This window comes from Gallinula chloropus (genome assembly GCF_964237585.1).
Source record: "Gallinula chloropus genome assembly, chromosome: 3".
In the NCBI taxonomy this organism is placed as follows: Eukaryota; Metazoa; Chordata; class Aves; order Gruiformes; family Rallidae; genus Gallinula; species Gallinula chloropus.
The window spans coordinates 77,934,890-77,959,090 of record NC_140087.1 but is presented as its reverse complement, the minus strand read 5'-3'; the positions used below and the strand labels follow the sequence as shown (position 1 = coordinate 77,959,090).

General features: G+C 39.3%; 1 protein-coding gene across 1 annotated transcript in view; it reads right to left on the bottom strand.

Moving 5' to 3' along the window:
- KIF16B (kinesin family member 16B) overlaps positions 1–24,201 on the bottom strand; it is a gene marked incomplete at its 5' end in the record, with an annotated part of 145,166 nt that overhangs the window by 10,260 nt on the left and 110,705 nt on the right. Inside the window, one exon of the mRNA XM_084261636.1 lies at positions 6,118–6,201. Coding sequence (XP_084117762.1) covers positions 6,118–6,201 — 84 coding nt within the window. The remainder of the gene's footprint in view (positions 1–6,117; positions 6,202–24,201) is intronic.

The following is a 24,201-nucleotide window of genomic DNA, read 5'->3' as shown; positions in this document are numbered from 1 at the left end:
GAGAACCTGACTTGTGAAATTGTTCTCAGATGGCTAGCTGCAAAGCCTGACTGTCTGCAGGCAAGGCAAGACTTCAGTGGTGTTGTTGCAAAGCAGTTATTTTTGTTCTTAAACATTTTAAACGGTTCCTGGAGGTTATGAAAGGCGCTCGGTGCAGACTAACTACACCTCATCTAGAAAGAGATCCCTGCCATGAATTGCATGGAGTAGATAGTCACAGTATGGCCCAACCACCCAGGCTCTTTCTCCTAGCTTTGTGGCTGTGCCTGTGCTCATTCGTGCTCCCACTGCATCCCTATTCCTCTAGTGGGAAGTTAAAACCATCATTCCAAGAAGCATTCTGCAGGTCAGACCGTGGAGGTGAAACAATCATTTTCAGGATTGCCAAACACTGACATTTGCAGCATTCTGCTTTTGCACTGGCAGTCATATCCAGTGCGCACTCCTGTCTGTGACAGAAGAAAAAGCTTCATTTTATCTTTCAGTGATTACCAAATGTATTCTCAACACTTTCTGAAGTCCATCTCACTGAGATGCTTCTAAGAGCAATATTTACAACCACGCTGTCAGAGGCAAACATTCAATCTGCAAGAGCCAGGCTGGTGAGCAGCTGGCTTTAAAGCTCTTCTTGAAAAGCTTTGGTATTAGGGACATTGTCATAAGCTGATACTGGAGTCTAATAATTTCCTTTTAATAATCACTTTGAACTGACACATAATCAGTAGCTTTGAAAGGTCTGTAGGTCTTTGTGAACTGGAGTCAGAGTCAAGAAAAAACCAAACAGAAATGGTAACTCTGACTCCACTTGGCAGGTTTTTTTGCAATAGAAGTATCAACTCACCTGTAACCACCATGAAGCAGGTTGTCTGGGTTAAACAGGTCAATGTTGTGAAATAAAGGCCAGTGGGATGTAAATCCACACTGAATGTTCAAATGATGAATCATCCAAAATCTGACTCAACTGTTCTGCCCTCATGAAGGAAAACCTCAAGAGATGAGGTCTCAAACCTTCTCTTTGCCCAAATTTGTCAACAAGTATTTTGAGATTAATTTTTTTCCTCGGATGTTTCTTTTGCTGATTGATTCTGAAACTAAGAATACAGTTAAATTAAAAAACTATTTCAAGTTCAAGGAAAGGTGCTATTTCCGTTATTTCATGTTTTCCTTAAGAATCAGATTAATGGAGTCATGCAAACCCAGCAGAATCTCCTTTTTAGAAAGGAAAGTTAGAGTGGCCAGCTTTAGAGCCCTAGACATACACAGTTAAAACCCCACCTAGAAATTACATCTTCTGAAGGAGCTCAAGTGAGAATACAAACTAAAACCAAACCAAAGCATTTGGCTTCTAAGTTAAAGAGTCTTATTTTAGAATCTTACTTTTGACTGTAGTTAAGAGTGGTATTTCAGTCAGTTCAGCGCTTATGATGCTTTCCCCAGCCAGTTCTACAGAGTTAAGAGCAGAGTTGAATTATGCAGTTCATAGAGGATTTATTTCTGCCTCTTGCACTAACACCTATCACTGAAAACCTCATCAGCAGACATCAGGAAGTGAGGAGGTTAAGGACAATTGTATTATTAATGTTAAATAATTTCAGTATGTCAATCTTCTAAAGAGGTTCAAAGTACCAAGAAAAAAGAAAACCAGAGATGATGCCAGGAAGATGTAGGTGTTCCCACAAAACTGACATAGGCACGCTTTACCACACTGTTACAGCTTGAATTCTTTCATCCCTGAGCTCTGTAAGTAGCAGCAAAAGGAAAAACATGACTTATAGCAACCATTTTGCTGTCTGCTGATGGAGCCCTGATGGGGAATTTTGTGTGTTCCCCTTTGCTGTCCCCAAACCAACCTGAGGAAAGGCAGTGGTGGGAGTAGGGAATGGGAAACAGAGCCAAGGAAACATGCTGAGGTTTGGGGGAGTTTTTGTTTTCATTTAAGCAACAACCTGTTGGGTCTTTTGTAGGCACAACAATTTTTTATTATTCATTTTTTTCTAAGCATGCTGGTGACAGCAGAACTAGAAAAGAAAGCATAGTGGGTCCTTGGCTGCAAGGCTTCTCTGACCAAGGAGTAAGAAATGCCACTCAATCTGCTACGTCAGCTTAGACACTTACTCCTGCCCACTTTTTCTGGCTCCACAATGGGAAAATGAGACTAATAATAATCTCCATTACTACACCAAAGCATGAATCCAGGAGAGGCAGAAAAATAATGAGGGGAATAATATGATACAGAAATGCAGTACCCAAAGAAGGTAGGATTTCAGGAAAACTTCCTTTTACTTTCATCCACGGGTGTATCAACCCACCATGGAATAAAAGACATTTTACAGTTAAACTAAGAGCAGATACATTCACTGCATCATGTTCCCTTGCAAAATTTTTGTTTAGAAAAAGAGAGGAATATACATAATCTGATTTTATTTTAGAAAGGATTCTATACTCTTATCTACTGATTTCTAATTGCATGAAAGGATAGATACATACTAACTTCTATTCATTAACTTTAATCAAAAGAATTCTTGGCTGTTTCATTTAAGGCGGATTTAATCAAGCCAGGTTGGCTCTGAAGTGAAATTACAGTCTTTAGACTGCAGAGCAATTAATTTAGAATTTTGCCCTGCAACAGGTCCCTGATGAAATACTAAATTAATAGATTGCAATAGGACATTTTGGATAGGTAATTTTAAATACATTTTAGGTGTTTTCTCTTAAGATGTATAGGCAAAACCTTCACGCAAACTTGCACGTTATTTTTCCAAACCTTAATGGAAATGCAAGATATTAGTCAAAAGACTTTACATAAACAAACACCAAAGAAAAGTGGCATCACACTCAGATGATCAAAGGCTTCTCCTCAGGTTTGTCTCACACAAAAATGTACACAAAATGTTTTTTATCATCAACGACGTATTGTGAAGCTTTGGGTTATTAAGCATTCAGACCAGCTAGGATAAATACAGGAACTTCATGTTTTACATAAACTTTGGCCTTTATTGTGATTTTTAAGTAACAATCCTCATAACTGGGGGCACTCTGGAGTCTTTTACCCCAAGTAATTTCATCTCCATCACAATGAAATATGTCCACTTCTAGTCTCAATATGAAATAAGATAACTTTGCATGTCAATCTTCAAACAAAGCAAACCCTACAGCCAGGCCCCCTGATTGCCTCCAACAGTGCCACAAACTTCCCTGCTGTCCTCAGCACTTCTCCTGTTTGGCAAGAATCGGGAGGTGATGCATAATAAAAGACAAACTCTTCCTAAATTGTCCTGCAAAGGATGTTTTGGACAAAGCTCTCTATAATTGGGTGCAAGGAAGATTTCCTTCATTTACGCCAAATGGAGTCAAGTAAAGTAACAGTTTAGATATCTGCACTAGAACCAACTCTCATTCTTGTTTGCTTATTTACAGGGAAGAAAAGTTTTGGTCCTACAATGACTCCCAGTCTATCTGCTTCATTTCCCCAGATCAGACTGAGAGCTGCCATTTAGTTCTGATGTAAGGAAACAGAGCCTGCAAGACTATTTCAGTAACTAACTCCTAATCCCAGCAAATACTCTAGTTGGGCTGTTTGATATGACAGATTAAATTGTCTTATCTCTCATACAGGCAGGCGTACACTGCAAAGTTTTAAAGTTAATTTATGTGCATACTTAAAGAAAAAAAAAGTAAATAAAAAAGCCCAATCTGGTATTGCTCAGAGATAACCTGTGGAAAGCACTGGACTAGCTAACACTGCACTACCCACTTCAATCTAAAACATTCAGGAGAAATGATGTGGAGTCACAGCCTATTCAAGATGTGTGAAGACATAATGTAGAACCTGCAAGAGCAGAGCAGTTTCTTTCTCATCTCCCACCAGGATGACAGCTCTACTAATGATCTTACAGTACAGAATACATGTTCAGGGCACTTATCAGACTGATATTCGTCAGGCTACCATCTATTTTTAGTCAACAACATCCGCTCAGACGTTGGGTAAGAACACACGTTTTTGTTAGCCTGGATGTTAATGCTGTATTAGCTCATTAGCTCCTGACTAACCATATAGAACAATCAAATAAGCTTGCATAGCATACTACAGCTATAACAACACATCACCTGTGAGGCTTTAAAGAGATTGCAATGGACATTAAGAAAATCAAAGTACAGGATCAGGTATGAAAGCCAAGTGAATAAAAGCCATGTTTCTGCTTGTTACCAAGGACTAACGCCCTCACATGAATGAATTCCCACGTAAGAAAAACACTACAGTCAAAAGGCCAAGAAACCATGTCCCTTGCTGGGGCAATCTATCCATTTGCTACTTTCTGGTTAGCCCACTGAAGTGTGTTCAAGGTTCATACCAAATTGAAAGCCACAAGGCAGTAACAGACAGCATTTTAAATAGAAGTGGTGCCTGTGCCATCTTCCACTCTCTCACTTCCTCTGCCTGCCAAGTACTTTCCCAGTATAACTCAAGATGTGCTTAGAGCTTTCAAAGCATTGTATGACTTCAGAAACCATCAGACTGGTTTCTCCCAGGCTCCACCAAGGAGATTGCCACTGTATTAGCTGAAACTCTCCAGCCATTGGCAAAGCCAGAGCAAACCACTGCAAAACACACAGTGAAAACACCACGATTAAACAACCAGACATAAGGGTGTTTTGACCAGCTTGTCATATCAAATCCCTCACAACAAGGATGGTAAGATTTGCTTGGCTCCTCTTTTTTCCTCCATCTAGCTTTCCTTAGTCATGGGGGATCTTCAGTTCCTCCAGCAGTGAGTGATTCATCAGGATTATCAAGTATGGCAAAACATATTCATATGAACAATGGTCATCTATTACTGGCATTATTAGGTTTGCAAAATATATAAGTTTCTATGACTTCATTTAGTTAAAATAGATACAATTAAATCTCAAGCTAAAAAAAACAGGTTCTATAGAGAGCAATAAGTACTATATATGACCATGATCAAAGCATCACTACAGACAGCAGTTTTAACATTTCGAAACATTACAATAAAATCTCTTAGTAAATCAATGAAAGGTCAGAAAGATTAAGGGCTTAAATTTCATACTGGTACAAAAATATGCAAATTGAGTACTAGACTTTAACATGACCTCTATAGAGGACATGAAACAAAAAACAGATTACATTTTGTGCTACATGTAAGACTGCCTGACATCAAAAGTCGGTGGGAGGATGTTTTGTTTGTAGATCAAAGAAAAAGTGAAGTACGTAGAGGGAAAAAAAAAAGTCAAAACAAGCAAGAAAAGATTCCAGTTGGAAACATTCTTTTATATTAATTTCTCTAAAGCTCTACTTAATGCTACTTTAGCTCTACAAAGAATTTAATTCTTAATGCCGTGCATGATCAGGTAATCTCCATATGGCTACAATATAGTTGCAGGGTGTATGGTTTACTTTTTGTTCACACATCCTCTTCTCTTCCCAAAACCCCAACTCCTCCCCCTAGGCTGCAATAAAACATGCATCAATATAGAAATATAAAAACCTAATGTGGGATAGGAGTCCAAATTATGGCATCCATACAGCACTGAAGAAAAAGCAAAAAAAACCCCAACCAAACCCTCATGAATCCAATAACCCTTCCCACAACAAAATTAATTCTTAAAACTAATTGAAAGAAAAAAAAAATTCAGAAAGCTGGCTACAAAATAAAGCTCAAAGATTCCTAAATATTGCTTTCCTTCTGTCACAAGATATTTGGATATAGTAGCTATGATAAAATAGTAAATCTTCAGCTAACAAATTGCATTTAAAGTAGCAATGTTTTGTTTTAATCTTGTCTTGCACAGAGACCATCTGTCTACAGTGAACACTTACTGCACCCACAACCTCTCTCCCTTAAATAAACATACCTCCTATGAATATCTCTGGAGAGATGTTTTTTTTTTCACTAAACTGGGATTAATTTTTTTAAGGCATGTTTCATTACTCTGCAATCTACTGCTGCCATCTCCTGTGTTAAATGAGGCAGCAAGTAACTTCATACTTGCAAGCAGGCTACTTAACTTTACCCATATGGGAATGGCTTCTGTTGGTCAAGCAGAGAGTACTCCACCTAAATACACCACAGAACCCTGTTAAAAAGTTGGCATTACCTCTAAGTGACTCCGTCGTTCCGCAATTACTCGTTCATCCTTGTTTCCAAAGAGCTTTTTTGGAGGGAATTCTAAAGTGGCAAGCTGGAAGAGATTAAAGGATGAATCAGCATCAGAAGTGACAAGCTCAAATGAGGAAATTCTCTTTTAACCGCGAAGCAACTGGGAAGAAGAAACTGCCAAATGTTCACGAGCTACTCTATGGACTATTAGCAAACACGTTGTGCATTTCTACTGATGTTACTGCGATCTGATCTGTAGCACTGCTAAGGTAACAGTGCATTTTGTCATCAATGAGTGACAGGAAGCAGATTTCAGAATTAGACTGCCATCATTTCCCTACATGAAGATCACAAAGTCGCAAATCGAATCTGATGAGGTAGTACCAACCAAGAAGTCAGAAAGGGCTCTTCAGGAATTATATGTCTCTTAAAAGACTGCATTCAGCCTCTTAAGAATTGTGCTGTCCAACAGTTCTGCTGTGTAATTTGTTTGTCTTATGTTGTGTCGTAAACGTAAGATCAGCAGACCTAAGAATTAATCACTGAACTTGTGCTGTGAGACTCCAGCTGACACCTGAGCTGGATCTGAGAGACCTTTCATTGTGCCTTGAACTACGACTTCTTCCTTCACAACCGGGACAAGCTAAGTATGCACTTACTCTGTGGTTGCAGCTAAGATGATGGGCAGTGGGATTTCTTGAGCTGTAACTCAACTGTACCCTAATCACATTCAAATGTGTGTCCACATGGGAGGCTGATAGCTTTAGCTTCTGAAGAGAATTCGTATGAGCAGGCAAAATCCCATTTAACACACTGAAAATGCAAACAAGGCAACAGCACAACTCCTAAAAACTATTATTCAGCTCAGTCCTTTTAGTTCTTCCACTGAGGTAGTTCAAAGCTACCTTCACATTTCTTTTTCAGCCTTTAGGAACTGTGGCAAGCTAAACCAGTGAGTGAGTGAGGGAACAGCTTTCCTTTCTTCTACACCAACAAATAAAACGCGTGAACGAATTCCAGCCAGCTATACCTGGAAAACACACAGAAGACTCAAGAGTTGGTAGCAAGTACCAATAAACTTGTCTGCCAAGCCACTGCTGCTGGAAATGATGCACAAGAAAGCAAGTCCCCTCCACACTGTGTTTGCACCTCATAGAATCATAGAACGGTCTGCGCTGGAAGGGACCCCAAGGATCAGAGAGTTCCAACACACCTGCCACAGGCAGGGACACCAATCTCCAGGCCTGGATCTACACAAGGTTGCCCAGGGCCCCATCCAACCTGGCCTTGAACACCTCCCGGGACAGGGCATCCACCACCTCTCTGGGAAGCCTGTTCCAACTCCTCACCACTCTCTCTGTAAAAAACTTCCCCCTAATATCTAATCTAAACCTTCCTTCCTTTAGTTTTAATCCATTCCCCCTTGTCCTGCCATTGTCTGCCCTTTTAAAAAGCTGATTCCCCTCCTGTTTCTCTGCTCCCTTCAGAGACTGGAAGGCTGCAATGAGGTCCCCCCACAGCCTTCTTTTCTTTAGGCTGAGCCAGCCCAGCTCACTTGAAGGCACATCAAACAAATTTCTCCTTAGCTCTCACTGTACAAGACAGAAATGCATAACCTCCCACTGGCACTGCTGGAGCTGTTTTGCAGGCACAAGCCCTGAGTAAAAACGCCTCCTGCATCAACTCCCCTGGCTATTCGATGATATTGAACTAATAAACAAGATGCATCATTTTCTAGTATATCAGCACATACTGGACTGTAGAGACTTTATGGCAGGTTACAAGGAGTAGCAATATACCAAGCTCTACGAGGAGCTTCATTATTAACATTGAATGCAAGCATCTTTAAAATACAGAGGAATTCTACAATACAAATAATTTATTCCTATTTCCTGGTTAAACTCCAACTTGGATAATTTTAAAGAAATATCTGAGCAATATCAAGTGATGTGGGGCACTGCAGAAGACGGAAGAGACGTCTGGTCTGCATCAATCTCGCCAGCATGTCCCAATTATATCCCTCCAATTTCTCCAACGATGCTCTTCTCAGTGTGCCTGCTTCTTCATGTTGGCTGGGCAAGCAGTACACAACCAGAATCCTACAATTACATCCTTGGGACTTAACTTTCAGTGCACTACTCACTCCTTAACCTATGCAGGATTATAAGTGTTAATATTTTCAAGGACTAAAAAACCCACCCCTGAAGAAATTGTGTTTTATTAAATAGCACTGCCTGACATCACTGCCAGAAACAAGCAAGGTAAAACAGCTATCACCTCAAGCCCCTCCTGGCCCTAGGGAGACTGGTTTTTATATTTATTTGCTAATAAATACTTTTATTATAGATTTTTAAAATAGTGTCTGTTAAAAAACAACTGGCACAAATAAAAAAACCTACTGCTACAATGCCCTCAGACACACTCTGTAGACTCAAAGCAATGTATTACAGCTAAAATTAGGAATGATTTATCCAAATCAAGTTTGATTTTAACAGGCACTTGGGGCCTGATTCTACAAAACCTTGGGACGGGCAAGTTGTTAGCTTTCTGGATAGATCTTGGAAGAAAAACAGTTGTATTTTCTAGAGCCAATATGTATTGCTAAACTCAAACCAAAGTCGCTACCCACATAGTTTTAATGTATTTGTAACTCCCAAATCTCTACCATGCACAAATCTTTGAAACCAAGCCAAAGAAAGTCCATTATTACAGTCATTAATTTAATGCACAAGAGAAAGGCCTCAGCCTTTCTTGGCTCTGAAATGCTCAAAGTCACATAATGTACCTAAATGAAAATTGTAATGTCATTGCTGGTCAAGACCTGGATCTGAATACTTTGCACTTAGGAGAACCATATATAATAAAAACCTCCATCCAGATCAGAACACCATTGTGCTGAACTATACTCAGCATATGTATATACAGTATTTATGTTTGTAATACACATAATGTGTGCACAGAATATACCTCTACATACAAACTCCTAAGTTGGAAGGAAGGATTTTGCACCCTGTAGTACAAAGGACTGATGATCAACAGCAGTCACCCTCTCTACAGGGATGGATGTAAAAGGTGTACAACCTTGGGCCTCCTGGAACGTTGCTGTGTCCCACTCTTTCCCAAGGGTCTTCCAGCTCCTCTTTTAGTCTAATGATTGGCAGAAGTCTATCTCACAAATAAATAAAAAATTAAGACCATTTCTGTCACACAACAGATGACCACCCAGCTATATGACAGAAAAACCTCCAACCTCCTCCATATACATCATCACTTCAACTCCTAGAAACCCTGAATTATTCCAGTACATTGTATGTATTGAAGAGAGACATTCAAAACTGTCCAGGTTTAAGTTCAGGCTGTCCAAACACTTAATGCAGACATGACTGCACCAGTTTCTACCCAGTTTGCAGCTTAAAAATTCTATCTGCAACATGAGATCTGTGTGACCTGTCCTAGGGAGCTGCTTTGGCAGGGGGGTCGGACTCGACGGTCTCTGGAGATCACTTCCAACCCCTACAATTCTGTGATTCTGTGAGAACCAGAACCATTCATGCAGCAATGTAAATTATGCAGTCCTTTATGTGACTCTGATTTCACTGTAATGGGAAGCTTTTTTGTTGGAGTATGTTTATAGAAAAATAAAATATTAGGGTATTTACCACAGGCAGTGTGCTTATATATATAAACACACACCATTGAGTTCTGCCACTCTGACTAATAATGTTACTCTTTTAGTGTGGAGAAGAATATGTAGGTGGCAAGGGTTCCACAAGTATGCAGTGATGATTCTAACCTCATTATAATTTTGATTTTAAAAAAATATAGACCCCAGCTGTTGCAACACACCAAAGTAATGATAAATGTTACAGCAACTGTCTATAAAGATCCTCTGTCCTGATGTATCATGACATACAGACTCTGAATGTAATTGTGTGCAATTCAGAAATGCAATAGCTCAAGAGAACTTTGAGGTTTATTTAAGGTATCTTACCCATTTAAGCCAATCTGCAGAAGAAAACATTTCAATAAATTCAAATGTTGCTATTAGTAGTGCTGCAACATCTTTAAGACTTCAGATGAGATTACCACTGCTGCAGTTTAATGCCCACAGCGCAGTACGTGACTGAGCAGCATTTGTTCCGTCTCTTAAATATATAAGAGATCTGCAGGTGTAGATTTTGCACTGAGATGTTTACCTTGGCTCGAACACCGTAAGAGACTTTTACACTCTCCAGATTTTGGAGTATAAATTATTCTTTTAGAATTAAATGGCCGTGAACCGTCTGGCTCAAATTAATTCTTCGAGGGTCACATGTTGACTGTGAGATGAATGTTTTGCAGCAACACAAGGCTAACAGTGGGACTCTGCAAGTGGCAAGGTAAATTTATTCCACTTTCTTGAATTTTCTGAAAGCCTGCCCCTCCTTCTCTCCCTGTCCCTCTTGCTGCAGCGGCACTGAAAGCGTCTGGCAGTCAGTCTTTTTTGGTGGGGATGTTTTGTCAGTTTTTTAGGGCTGCTGATGAGGTGATGTGTTTTCTGTCAGGGGAAATTAAGAGGCATATTCCCCAGCCTGACAGGAAGAGTGAGCTCGAATGATTTCCTGAGAAGCTTCTGCATGCAGTGTGCAAGACTTCAAACTTTTCTTTTGGCTGCAGAAGCTTTTCCCCACTATACATAATGATGGCATAGCTGCAATACAAATTCCATCATATACATATGAGTGGCATACACATATCATGCTCTAGCAGCATTCACACTTGAATACACATATTCCAGCCAAGGCTGGGACCACTCTTAGACACAAAACACAGAACCAGATAATATTTTAAAATATCATGAAGACACCTCAAGACTGTGTATCAGCACCCCTAACATCTTTTAGACATTAAACTTTTTTTTAATGGTTAATGATGTTTATCCTATCTGGCAATCATTGCTAGGCAGTAGCAGTTTTACAAGTCATTTGCAATTTACTCCCTAATTTCTTTACAATAAATAAAGGCTGTTTTATTTCTGGGTCTTGTATTACTTGGGGTCATGTCATTTGTCTGTCTCTCAGCAGTCTTGCCTGTAAGAGACGATAACCACCCACCATGATATAGTCCTGGTGGGATTAGTAGGATTAAGATTAGACAGAACTGGGTCCAGTTTTCAAGGGGAAGGTACTTCATGCCTAGCAAGTATTATTCCAGTAAATTTTAAACAGCCCAATGGATTCCTATGCTTCTCTCACATTTCATCCAGGAGATGGGTTTTAACAAGCTTACTGGCAAGTGTTTAATGCTGGTAAGAGTAGATGGCATGCCAGTGACACTTCTTTTAGTCACCTATTTTACCTTATACACAACTGTTTGACCTTAAGATTCACCTACTTCTGGAAACAGCCCATACCTAACACCACCTGTATGGAAACATGCTCTTTTAAAGTGAAAGCATACAGCTTCATAGCCTTCAACTGCTGAGCCCTGGGAAGAGATGCAAATTTGGGTACTGGCCTTTTGGAAGCCGAGAGTGTGCAAATGAAGGCTCCAATATCATGAAAGGCTCTGCCTGGTCCTCGTTTCAGGACCTTTAGAAAACAAAGCCATCGACATTTCAAGGGTGTCCTTTAATTTCTATTATATATAGTTGGAGCCTCTTCACTGACATTAATTGAAGTTTGCTAGGGACCTGCTGGATTTAATTCAGTTCAGGGGTTTTATGGAACATCATAACACGTCTTGTACAGTACTTTGCAGATGATATTTCAATATACAGCAGACCAAAGTAATACACCACAAAATAGCCATGTAGGCTAGTCACTTCTGAAGCGTGAAATTGTTCGAAGCGTTATGCTCCCTAAACATTAAAAAAAGTGCCATTTTCCAACATCAAGCAAAAATTTACAGGATTGGAAAAAAAATCTCATTATTTCTGGTGGGTAAAATCTATGTTTTAGTGCCTACAATATGGTAAAAGATTTTTTTTTTTTTAAAGAAGAAAAACAGGGCAGACATTGATGGAGGCTGAGTCATCTTTAATCTTTCATCCCAAATTCTCTTTGTACTTCAATGTTTTGATATATTTAAATGGGGGGAAAGGGGAAAAAAAGAAAATTAGGGAAACGCTAACTATTAAATTAAAAAGTCAGTCATCTTTAACTCTCATGTTACTTTTAAAACTCTGAATTTTCTCATTTTTCAAAGGGCATGTCTGACTTCTGATCCTTTGTACCAGAAATCTCTGTCAGAGATGAGAAAAATCAAAGAGAAGAATGTGGCACGGTTTTGCAGTCAGTGTGGCTGCACCTGACTTGATTTTGCAGTGAGTAATGAAAGAAAAACTGTCCTACTTTTAGGTTTTGAAGTTTAAACAAAGTAACTTAAGCCTCAACTTCTCAAGATGTACTAAGACTCCCAGACTTAAAAGCAAATTGGACAACAAGCTGCCTTCTTAACTAGGAACCTGCACCAAATATTTAGGGATTTGATAACAAGGTAAAAAAAAAAAAAAAGCTTAAATTCTATATTTTTACTAGTATTTTTAAGCCATCTGTTCTATAAAATTTCCTAAGAGAGCTTCAGGCCAAGGGAAAAAGTTAACAATGAGCAGAATAAAGAATTAGTTTCTGGATATTCAGTTTGTCACATACTTTTCCTCTTCCTTTTCTAATATTCTCTCCACTTGTTTTTCCATCTCTTCCAACACTTTCTCTCCCACTTTCTAGCTTGTCACTATTTTATTACTATGCATCTCCATCTCCCACAACCTATGTATTTCTTAATACTCCACTGTCTATTTGCCATATCAAATTTCCTGTTCCCACAACATCATCCCCACTATCAGACAGAAGGGGAGAGGGATTTGATATTCTCAGAGGCAGGATATCCAAGCAGCTAAGGATCTGAGGTGGATCCATGTCAAACTTCTAACACAGTGAACTCCTTGGAGAAAACAGAACTGCTTTTCAACAGCAACAAAAGCCACAATTTATGATAATAAATTTAATTAATCTCCTAAACAAGAGGAAAAAGAACTGGAAAAAGGTTGTATGCAGCTTTTCTCCTACACAGAGGTTCCCTGCAAAGGAATCCCAGCTGAAGGCCCCTGACATCAGCCTAACACTGTCAGACCTTCACTGCCTTTGAGGGAAGCAGACTCTGTTTCAGCCTCTCTGCTCCCTAGGACTTTGTGGTGTTTCCTAGACCCAAGGAGCTGTCCTAGGCTCATCCCCACTGTGTATCAGCTCCTCAATCAGAGCTGCAGGCATCCAGCTTTCAGTTGTCATCACTTCTTGCTGCTGCAGGCTGCAGTGCCTGGATCTCACACACAACCACAAAGGACCGAGCATCTCCCTCCTTCCCTGAGGGAATCTACTCAGAGAAATCCTAAATAAATCAGTCAACAAACATCTCCCTTCTGACAAATACAAGAGAGACCATACTGCAGAGTGACATGCTGGAGATGCAGTTGGGGAACGGGTTAGGGGTTGTTTTGTTTCAGGAATCTTCTGAAAACAATTTATGCCACACCTTGGTTTCCCATCCTTTTACAACACAGGTGCTTCTCAAAGAGGAAGGAATTTTGACCCATGGACATGAAAATACTCTTCTCCCTGCTCACCATCCTTTTTGCTCTGTGCTAAAGGTTTACCTGCCCACAGAACTGGCTTCAACTTTGCACTTCTGACCAGCAGGAGCAACTCCTGGTTTGCATGCTGCTTCTTGTTTGAGCCCCTAGTGCAGCCACATCTACCTTATCCCCTTCCAGAACATTCCATCGAGGCCAACAGTGTATCTGAGACGTTGCTCAGGTTAACTTGCCAGGCAAGCAGTTCTGACACTTCCTTGCTGTTCTCAGACTGGCTACAATTTTTATTCCTGGTTTCTCTGGAGCATCACCCACCTATAAATAGGTACCTCCTCTACATCATTCCCCTGCGATAGTGGCACTAAGACATGCCAAGGAGCACCAGCACTTCTGTTTCCTGCCATAAATACATGCAGTCCTGCTGTGAGACCCCCTCAAAGTCTGGATGCTGTGACTAATCCCCTCAGATGGTCTTCTCTGGATTCACCAATATATGTGCCTATCTTCCCAGGATGCACAAGTTCTCACATCTCCGTTGTCCCTAATTCTGGATAGCTGAAATTTTAAGATCTTCTTGGCATGCTTGCCAGTAACCCTCCTCAAGGCAGGTATAGCTATCTCTCCAAAGATCATTTCCACTTCATCCATCACTGAAGAGGGTTAAGAACACAAAAAAGAGATTTACCTCCTGTGAGCCTCCCAGAAATATCCTTCTGACAATGTAAAATTACTAAGTGGGACTGGACAGCAAAGATTTCTCACACTAACTATGCCTCACAGTCTTTGATCATGCCCACTTGCCTACTAAATAATCATCTGTAATTATCAAAAAGGTTTGAGAGTTCTCATATCAAAGTTTCTCCTTTAAATAAGCAGGCTGACCTAGGCTAAATAAACATTTTTGGAGCTGTGATGGGATGTGGACGCCACTGTTTATCCATTTTGTCTGCCTCCTGCTGCTGAGAAAAATCGAATTAACCACCATCAAAGAAGTCACTTTGCATTACAGGGGTGTTTTTCCTTTATCTTAAAACAATTTCTAGACGAATTACAACATACCAAAACAGAGCCATAAACAATGGTCAATATAACGTTTGACATATTTCTTGATTGTTTTGTTCATTAAAAACAATCTGATAATGTTTTAAAACAGAATGCCAACAAAAAAAAAGAGCAATGGGATGTAGTGGAAGTTCATACAAGCTTTTCACAGTTCTATAAAGTCATGCCGTTTTGGAATTTTAACTTTTCTTATGAAAACCTGAAACTAATACAGCCAGGGCATCTTTCCAAATATAAGCCACTACCTGTGTATTTTAAGACTATCAAGAAAAGATGGACAAAAGATTGGCTTTTAATGGCAAAGAGAATCTATTTAAAGTTCTCTATGCAGGCTGTAGAAAGGCAGAATAAGATGGTGCAGAAAGCGCATACACCAACCCAAAGGATGTCTCGCACATAAACCAGTTATGAACAAATTAAAAATCATTAAATACAATTTGTAGATCTATTTAGAAAATAGGCATGAAAAAATCTTAACATACCACATCCTTGCAACACTGCTTTTTGCTCCCTTGTTCATCTATTCCTTGCCCCAAGATAGAAGCCTTGGGGACGGGGAAAAGTACCAGTACCACAGTCTCAGACAAGAGTACACAATGACTTGTCTACAGACAAGTTGAACACATGACTCTCTACACTTTTAGCTTGTGAATTTTGCATACTAAACATTAATTTGTTTCATGGAGTTTCAGGTCACAGTGCTTGGTTATTTCTTTAAAGAAATGACAACAACTGCTGAGTTTACAAGGTCATGTCTTCAAAGCTCAGCACATTAATCCACCTTCATCAACGGGTGGCTCAAAACCCACTTATCAAAAAGAGGGTAAAAAAGGCATTTTCTGGGGTTTATTCTCCTTGCAAAAATAATTTGGTATTTGATTCATTTTCTTCCCACTGAGATTTCTAGCAAAGGTTAAGGAAATGTCCCTGGAATACCACAAGGTGGGCCATGCAGCAGATACCATCTTAGCTGTGGCTGCATACAGCCTTGCCTCACTCCACAGCACGTTCCTGCTGATGTCAGCTTGGCTATCAGGCCACTTCGCCTACTCACGCTGAGAAGTCACAACAGCATTTGACTTAAACTGCAGAGATAGGTACAGAGAAGAGAAATCACCACAGCAGTTTTAACAGCTCTTCCCCAAAAGATGTGCTGGTGGCATATGAGCTCATCTCAGTGACATCTGGCAGCATTTATGAAACATCCCTGCCTCACGTGGTCAACTGATGCCATAAATTTCAGACACCTTGCCTTTGAGAAATGCTAATAATGAAAACTCATCAAAGAGCAGCAATAATTTCTACTGCTGACTAGATGGATGCCTTCCTGACTACTCAAAATTAATGGCAGATCTCAGGGTCTTAAAGAACAGCTGTCACAGAGAAATACACCTGCAAACAAATAAGCAGTAAGCCCCTAAGTTTGATTTGTTAGGAAGCAGCAGCTCTCACAACAAACTGGACTGATTACAAGAAGTTAGCTTACCTTCTGCATCATGTAATAAAATAAAGCTAGAGGAAATGCAGTGGAAGTATGAAACGGGAAGCTTAAGAGCAGCTACTTAGTCTCCCCTCCAAAAGTAAGAGTGATTTACAGTCACACAGGTTATACAGGAATTTTCCCTAGTCTTACAGACATTATAGAAATATGGTGTTTTATCACAGGATTAAAAAGTAGCTGTAAACCTTGTATAGATTGGGACTCCCCCCCCCCCCACTATCAATGCTATCACTACTTAAAGTTTAAAATGACAGGTAACTAACTGTGATAAACTTAATAGGTACGGTTTTCAGGAGCTTGCTTGGCAAAGGATTTTGAATCTGCAGGACAGAAAAAGGGAAAAACAATTAAAAATCAATGATGGGGACCCAAAAGATCACTGTTAATATCGATTTCACAAGCAATACCCTATGTAGTACTGCTCTTGAGCTCCTAGAGGTATGGTGGTAGGTGAGAATAGAGTTTCGGTTTCAAAACCAACAAAATTTCTTGAGAGCAGTGCTTAGAAGGCAAGACCTGGGTATATACCACACATACATGGAACACTGACTCAAAGACACACTCCCTTAAAATCCCACAGTATTCAGCTCAACATCATGAATTTGGGACAGGGAAGAAAACAAGGATGTGTTTTAGCTGTTCCAAGAAATTGTGTTTGGATTCCACGTCTGTAATTTCACAATTACAGTCTTGTCAGATGCTTTCCAGAAGGCTTCTGTCCCCAGTAAGTGCTACAGCACCGAGGCTGCATGCAAGTGATGCTGCTCCACCCACACGAGTTTCAGTAACCCAGGAAAGCAAGGGAAAGTTAAAAAACCATAGGAATTATTGCTTTTTTACAGCATCCTTACAATGAGTTACAGCACATAAAAGCCTTCAGGTACTATCAGACTGGAAATTATGCTGCTCTCCATATGTAAATAACCCCCTGCTATACAGTAGTTTGCAATTACTTTAACAATACTAGTGGTATTCAAAAATTCAACTGACAAGTAAAGGTATTCTTATTTATTCCCTGATTTAAAAATAAAATTGGAGCTAGAATTGAGTGCACAGTGAGTAATTTAAGGATGTAAAAATTCCACTAAAGCTTCACCTTTTTTTTTTTTTTTTTTTTCAAAAAGATGTAAGAAGACCAGGACATACAGTGTTCAGGTGCAGTTTGAAAGAGATTCAGAGTATTTCACAGAAAACACAAGAGTGTACACTCAGCCCCAGAGTGCCCACACTGCCAACAGCTCTGCATGCCACAAATCATTAAAGTATCATTAATACCAAGTAGTACCTACAACTAAGCATGACAGAAAATAATAAATTCAACACAGAGGAAACTCGCCAAACAGCACTGCAGCTTTGATTCTTCTTGTAATTCCCAGCATTGTAACCATTTATAGATAACCATGAATTAACTGATTGTTTTAACACTGCCTCCTGAAGTTTGGCACCCATGAAGAGCATGCTTCTTCACCACACTTACATCACCAACAGACCCATAACAAATTTTCTTTTTCAGATGTGGCCAGGCAGCCTTCCCCCTTCACACAGACCATCCTGGCCTTGGTCCTGAGACACACCCTGCAGTAAACTGGTCTGCATCCTCCACTTTCAGTCTTCTCCCCTTGACATTTTCAATTCTATACCAACAGCTCGGTATTTTTCCTGAGAGCCACTGCTTCTTTATGTTTATTTTCATATTAAACCACAAGAGATTGTATTTTATTGATTTCTGTCATGCAGGGATGTGTAATAAATTTTACTGCTTGGGCTTTCTTGCTTTGGGCTCTGAAGTGGGGTGGAGAATTCTCTCTTGTAAGATGGAGCCTTCTGCACACTCTGTGTTGCAGAGACAGATGGTAAAAGACTCTTCCAGATTTTTTTTTTTAAAAAAATGTATTTACATTACACCAGGCAAGAAAATATCCTGAGAGCCTTACAGGAAGATCTCATCGTGAATACAAAACAAAAGGCTTTTAGTATAGTTGCTAAAGTACTTTCTATCAGCTATGTGAGTCTAAGAATTTTGTTTTCTTTCTTTCTCCTGAAGTCAATACATTTCAGTTTAAGAAACAAGATTATTTTCACCGTATCAAGTTTGAAAGCTCATCAGCAAGAACATGATAAACTAGTATTTATAAAAGACTCTTAGATAAAAAATATCTCCTGGAGATTATTGCAATGCTAGCCATAAGGTTGGTTTTGATGGTCTTTTGGGGGTTTTGTTCTCTTGAGTTGTTTTAAAGCAAACTCACCATTTAATTGACGCAATTAATATTAAAAAGGGATATATTTACAACAGAGCACTGCAGTTCAAATGAGCAGCTCTCAGTGTTCCACCAGTAACTGGTCTCTCTCAGCTGGACCCCAGACCCAATTTGTCACCTCACCTTGCCAGCTGACCCTGACTAATTAACCAAAGGGGTTACTGTCACCATCCTGGTCCTGCTCAGGTACTACTGGAGTGTGCCTTGGTCACTGACCTGCCCTTTGCAACCTGTACCATAGCCAGCCACAGCCCCTGGCTTGTCTTCCTTTGTGGAACAACCTCATTTTTACCTTTACACCCCAACAGCATGAATGACAAGGTCAACATATCAGCATAAAATATGTATCATCTTTCCGTCATTTAGAGAAACCAGATAAGCCATAAATGAGTATTAAAAGTGCAACTGTTGTCAAATACAGAGAGGGCAAACTTTTTCAGTAGCTTTTCTTTCTTGCAAACAACATCAGTCTTATCTGAATATGGCCTCCATTAGTTAATAGTCACCTATATCTCAATCCCATTTATAAAACAAGTCACTCATTTGCTTGATACAGCAATGCCAAAATACATATCTTTACTGAAAAATCTGCAACCGGTATTTTCCAGTTCGCTCTCCCAGTGTCTCCAAAGAGAGGACAACCCTCTAACATCCCTCAAAAACTGCCATGTGAAGCTCAAAAGAAATTTAGTATAATTTTCCAGATGAGGCAGTGAATAAAGTTTACAGTAACAGCTCCATAGCAGCAGTTGTGTCAGTAACACTAAACGTAAGGAAAAAACACAATAGGTGGCACAGTTGGAACCAGACAGTTTTTGCTACTCTCTAGGCTATTTCTTCAAAATTAACCTGGTTGTTGTCACAAAAGCTACAGCTGGGTCATCATAACCAAATCAACTGAAACCAATGGATTCCACTTGAAATGTCTACTTAACCTAGCAGTATATCCCTGACATAACACAGTAAGAAGAAAGTGTTCTTCACAAAACACTTAGAAGATAGTGAGACTGTCAATAACAGCTAATGATTAATGGAGTACAAGTCTTAAAGCCTTCCAACCGGTTAAAAAAAAACAAACCACCAAAAAGCAAAACCCCAAAACCAACAAAAAGAAAAACAAAAAAGGGTGAGGTCTCCAATCCTCCCTTCTGGCTTTTACTAAGCAGGAAGAAAACAGAGATACAGGGTTGCGGCCTAAGGCACTCCCTGAGCCTACGCTCAAGTCAGGAGCAGCTGAGAAATGGCTGAATCTCACTGAGCACTAAAACATCAAGATACATTATCCAGGAATTGTTTTTCTCAGAGGCTTTCCACACTCATAGATAGCTGATTGCCTTCAGAAACTATTTTACTGATAAAACAACATCATAAATATTTTGATATCATGCAAATGTACTAGATAACCAAACAGATTATCAGTGAATTTGAAAAATCAGATTATTGAATGATCTAAGCAATTATTCTGCCAAATGGTTCAGGAATTATGAGGTAAAGGAGTTACCCCTCTCCAAAAGCTTCTTTGGTTAATGTCTACATTATTAATGTATAAGACTTCTGCATGGCACAATCAATGAAAACTGGTATTTCATGTCTGCCTGCAGTTTCATCTTGTCACATGCTGAATTTATCCCAAGACCTGTAAGGTTAATGATTTCAGGTTCAGATTAAATACTAGAAAAAAAAAAATTTCACTGAAAGAGTTGTTGGGGCCCAGAACAGGCTGCCCAGGGAGGGGGTTGAGTCACCATCTGTGGATGTGTTTAAAAAAATGGTTTAGCATAGGACAGGAATGGCTGGACTTGATGATCTTAAAGGTCTTTCCCAAACTAGTGATTCTGTGGTGATATTTTTCCAGACAATTGTTTGAAAACTCACAGGTTTCATTATCTGCTCAGGACACACCAAAGGAAAAAAACCTCTCATCATCCACCAAAACACAGGTGTGAGGGGAAGGAAGAGAGACAGAGAGAAACTGGTTTTGCAGCAGAATTGCCTGTGCCAAGTAAAAAAAACTTTGCTACACAAACCTAGCACCCAAGACAACAATAATCAGAAATTAATTGCTAAACTGGGCTTTTGCAAGGCTCTTCTGCTCAGATTCAGTTTTACAGCAAGAAACGCACACAGCAAATTCATTTTCCCACTAGAAATAGATTGGGAATTGGGTAGTATGCTGGAAGCAAATATGATGGAGGAGGGTGTTGCTGTTTCCCAGATGCTCCAGTCCATGGAGCTTGCAACTATGAATTCAGAAGGACCACATGGAATAAATGTACTTCTCTGCAATCCACCTTGCACTACACAATGCAGTTAGCAGCAATGTTTTCCATGTTTTACTTATGGGAACAAATTCTCCTGTTCATTGTAATGAGTAAAGTCCTAAAACTTCTTTTAAAAATATCAGCAGCCCCAAGTCTGGTGCTGCAGAAAAGAAGGCTCCATGAAGCATTTAAGAATCTACCTCTTAAATCATTTCTGTGGCAAACTCAAGCTGATATGGAAGTACTATATACATACATATATATATATATATATATATATAAACCTGCAGGCTTTCTGAATGCTCTTGAACATAATATAATTAGTAAGGGGAGTTGGAAACCTGTATATGACAAAATATACTTCCTATGTATGTGCTTCCTGGCTGTTGAAGGTGACAATAATAAGAACGATAAAATTATCTATACAGTAATTACTGTAATTTGTACTGAATAAAGGTGAAGGTTATAATCACATGCTTGTATAATAATATTATATGGTTTACACAAAGGTATGCATTCTAAAAATTACTACTGTATTTTTCTTTCAGTATTTATGGAAAGATACATTGCTAAGGCTAGCAAAGTTCCAGACTAGAAAGTAAAAATTAAGTTTGCCATTAGTTTAGTATTTATATTCCAAAAACTATTTTCTACATGCTTTTCTATACACCTCTGGCAGAATCCTAAGTTTTACTTTAATACAAATTATGGCATTTGCTATTTACAAGCACATCAATGTTTCAAACAATTTTCATTTTAATCTGTGCCCAAATACACAGTTTCCAACAATAAAAAGCTTTTTAACTGCTTATGCATTCCTGGTGTTTGTCCTAAGGTTGTCAGATTAGATTTGTTACCCCTATTACATTTTTCCATTCGATAAAAACAAAACTACAGTGTGCATTATTGATGATTTTTAAAAAGTATATCCAAATTTGCTAGTTAATATCCAAGAACATCCTTCCAGTCCAGGCAGAACACATCAACAAGTTTGTTTCTCCACTGGATCAAACTTTCAGATACAGAATTTAATCATAAAATAGTCATAGACTCTGCTCACTCAGAGTCCTCCAGTTCCTAGAGGCTGAAAAAACTTGAATTAAGAATCCATACAGACACAAACATAACCTTTCTAAAATAATGAGATAGCATTTGTAGCAAGGTTTGTACCATCACATCAATTACCATACAACACTGCTTGCTCTTTCTAGTACACCTAACCTGTGACTGCTTCTTGGTCACAAGAGTTTCTAAACATCAATCTCAACAATCATCGAACTTGGAAATTGATTGGGACTTTAGTCACTGCAGGACCAAGGCTCTGGCATAAGCATTGCAGGCTTCACAACAAACTCATTTTAAATAGCACTTCAGAAGTTCTTAGTTACAGTTACTTACAGCTATAGTGCTTCATACTACTTAAAACTGGACATGAGAAGCATCCAAATGTCCAGAATTTTTCATTCAATGTGAGCATACTACGTAAATCTTATATATTAATTAAACATACAGTTACTGATGCCAGTAAAAATGAAAATCCAATGGTAAAACCAGCAGAGCTTCAGACTGGCCAGCTCTGATACAAGGAGCTTCTGACTTCTATCAAAGCAGCTCCAAAGCTCCAGGAGCTCACTAGTTACATGGCAACTGGCTCACCAACCAAGCAAGCCAAGTACCTCAGAGTTATTGCTTCCTCATCCTTTTTTCTTTCAAAGTCACCTCAGGAGATTAAGGTACGTTTTACATCTAATGGATCATTACAGCTGCACAGTCACAAACCAGAATCAGAGCAGTCAAGACAGCCAAGATGCCACCCAAAAGGCTGCCCTAAGTCGTCTGCGCAAGCCTGCTGCCTTACTGCACTGTTCCTGGCTTAACTTCCCTATTTGTGTTCTCTGCATCTCTGCTAAGGCTTTAAAAATAATTTACTAATTCTGTAACTACACATAAATTGATTAATTACCCTTGAGACTATTGGAGGGAAGAATAAAAATTGCACACATGCACACCCCCCCCCTCCACTAACCATGTCTTGACAGTTAGTCAGAAGTTGCATTTCTCTGTCAGCGATCCTGGAAAGTAATCCTGGAGAAAATCTCTTCCAGAATCCAAGGGTGCTCTTCTAAAATTAATGGCTTCACCTCAAACTCATCTCCTCACCTTTATCTGTGCCAGCACTTTGCACTGAAGATTTCTTTCACGTATTACTTATCAAGAGCACCAGATGTATGGACCTCTTAAAAAGAAAACAGAGATCCTTCCCTGGCAGTCACCCATAAAAGTACAGAGACAAGAGGGAAGGACAACAAGACCAGACACCGGTGGTTACACAAACAGTTCATGACTTTTCATTCGTTGTTACAGAGCTGAATTACTCCCAAACTAGAAAAGACTAAAAATAGCTTCAGGAAGAATTACAAAACTAGTACTCTATTTTAATAGGAGATAGGTACGTAACATATAGGGTGCTTAAGAGCAGTACAGATGGATGAAACTGGAGCTGGTTTCATTAAGATATACACCATTTCTTGTCTTTCTAGGCTGCAAAATACTTCCAGTAAAAAATGTACAGAAGACTTTTTACTTTCGAATTTTGAAAAATCTAAACTTGCAACAAAAGTTTTGAATTAAATATATTTTCCAAAAATATTCATATACTATTTCTGAAAACTTTGAGCTTCATGCAATTCTTACAGGTATGCAGAGCAAAGAGCAGCCTTATAACTCCTCCAGTTGAGGAGAGCCTCCAGTTCCCTCAAACAGAACGCTACTCTGTGAAACAAAGATTTCAGATAAGCAGAGGGTGTTATCTTCAGAAATAAAAAGAAGGAATATGTAACTCATACGGACACTACAACAAGAGCCTTTCTTACAGACCATGACAGACAGAAAAAGAGAATCCGGACAGACAGCATGTTTTCCTAATGCTTATAAAGCACAATCTTTAACGTCTAATGCTTAACGTACCCAAAAACCCAGCCATCCAAAGAACAGCCTCTCCTCCTAACCTCCACGATTCACAACACTGATGTGTTGCTGCAATGTATCCCGCACACTCATGTCCCTGGTGGGAACAGGAGATGGAGGCAGATCACACAGTAACTTTGGCTTGAACGTGTTAAATTCACATACATGTTTCAGGTACATAGATTATATGCCCATTCCATCATGTAAGATGACAGAAAACAGACCAGCAGAGGAGGAGGCTGGCACAATTATGACCTAAAACTCTTCAACAATTCTAAAAGGCCCTTTTGTGCTTTAGGCTGTGAAAGACACAAATATACATTTATATACAGACCTCTGCTCACCAAATACAGATACACAATTTATTACATTCTGTTAAATAAGCTAGTAGTCCATAGCTTTGTTATTCCTGCAGAAGTCCTGGCTCCATGAAATCCTTATCTCCAGGAATGAATCCATA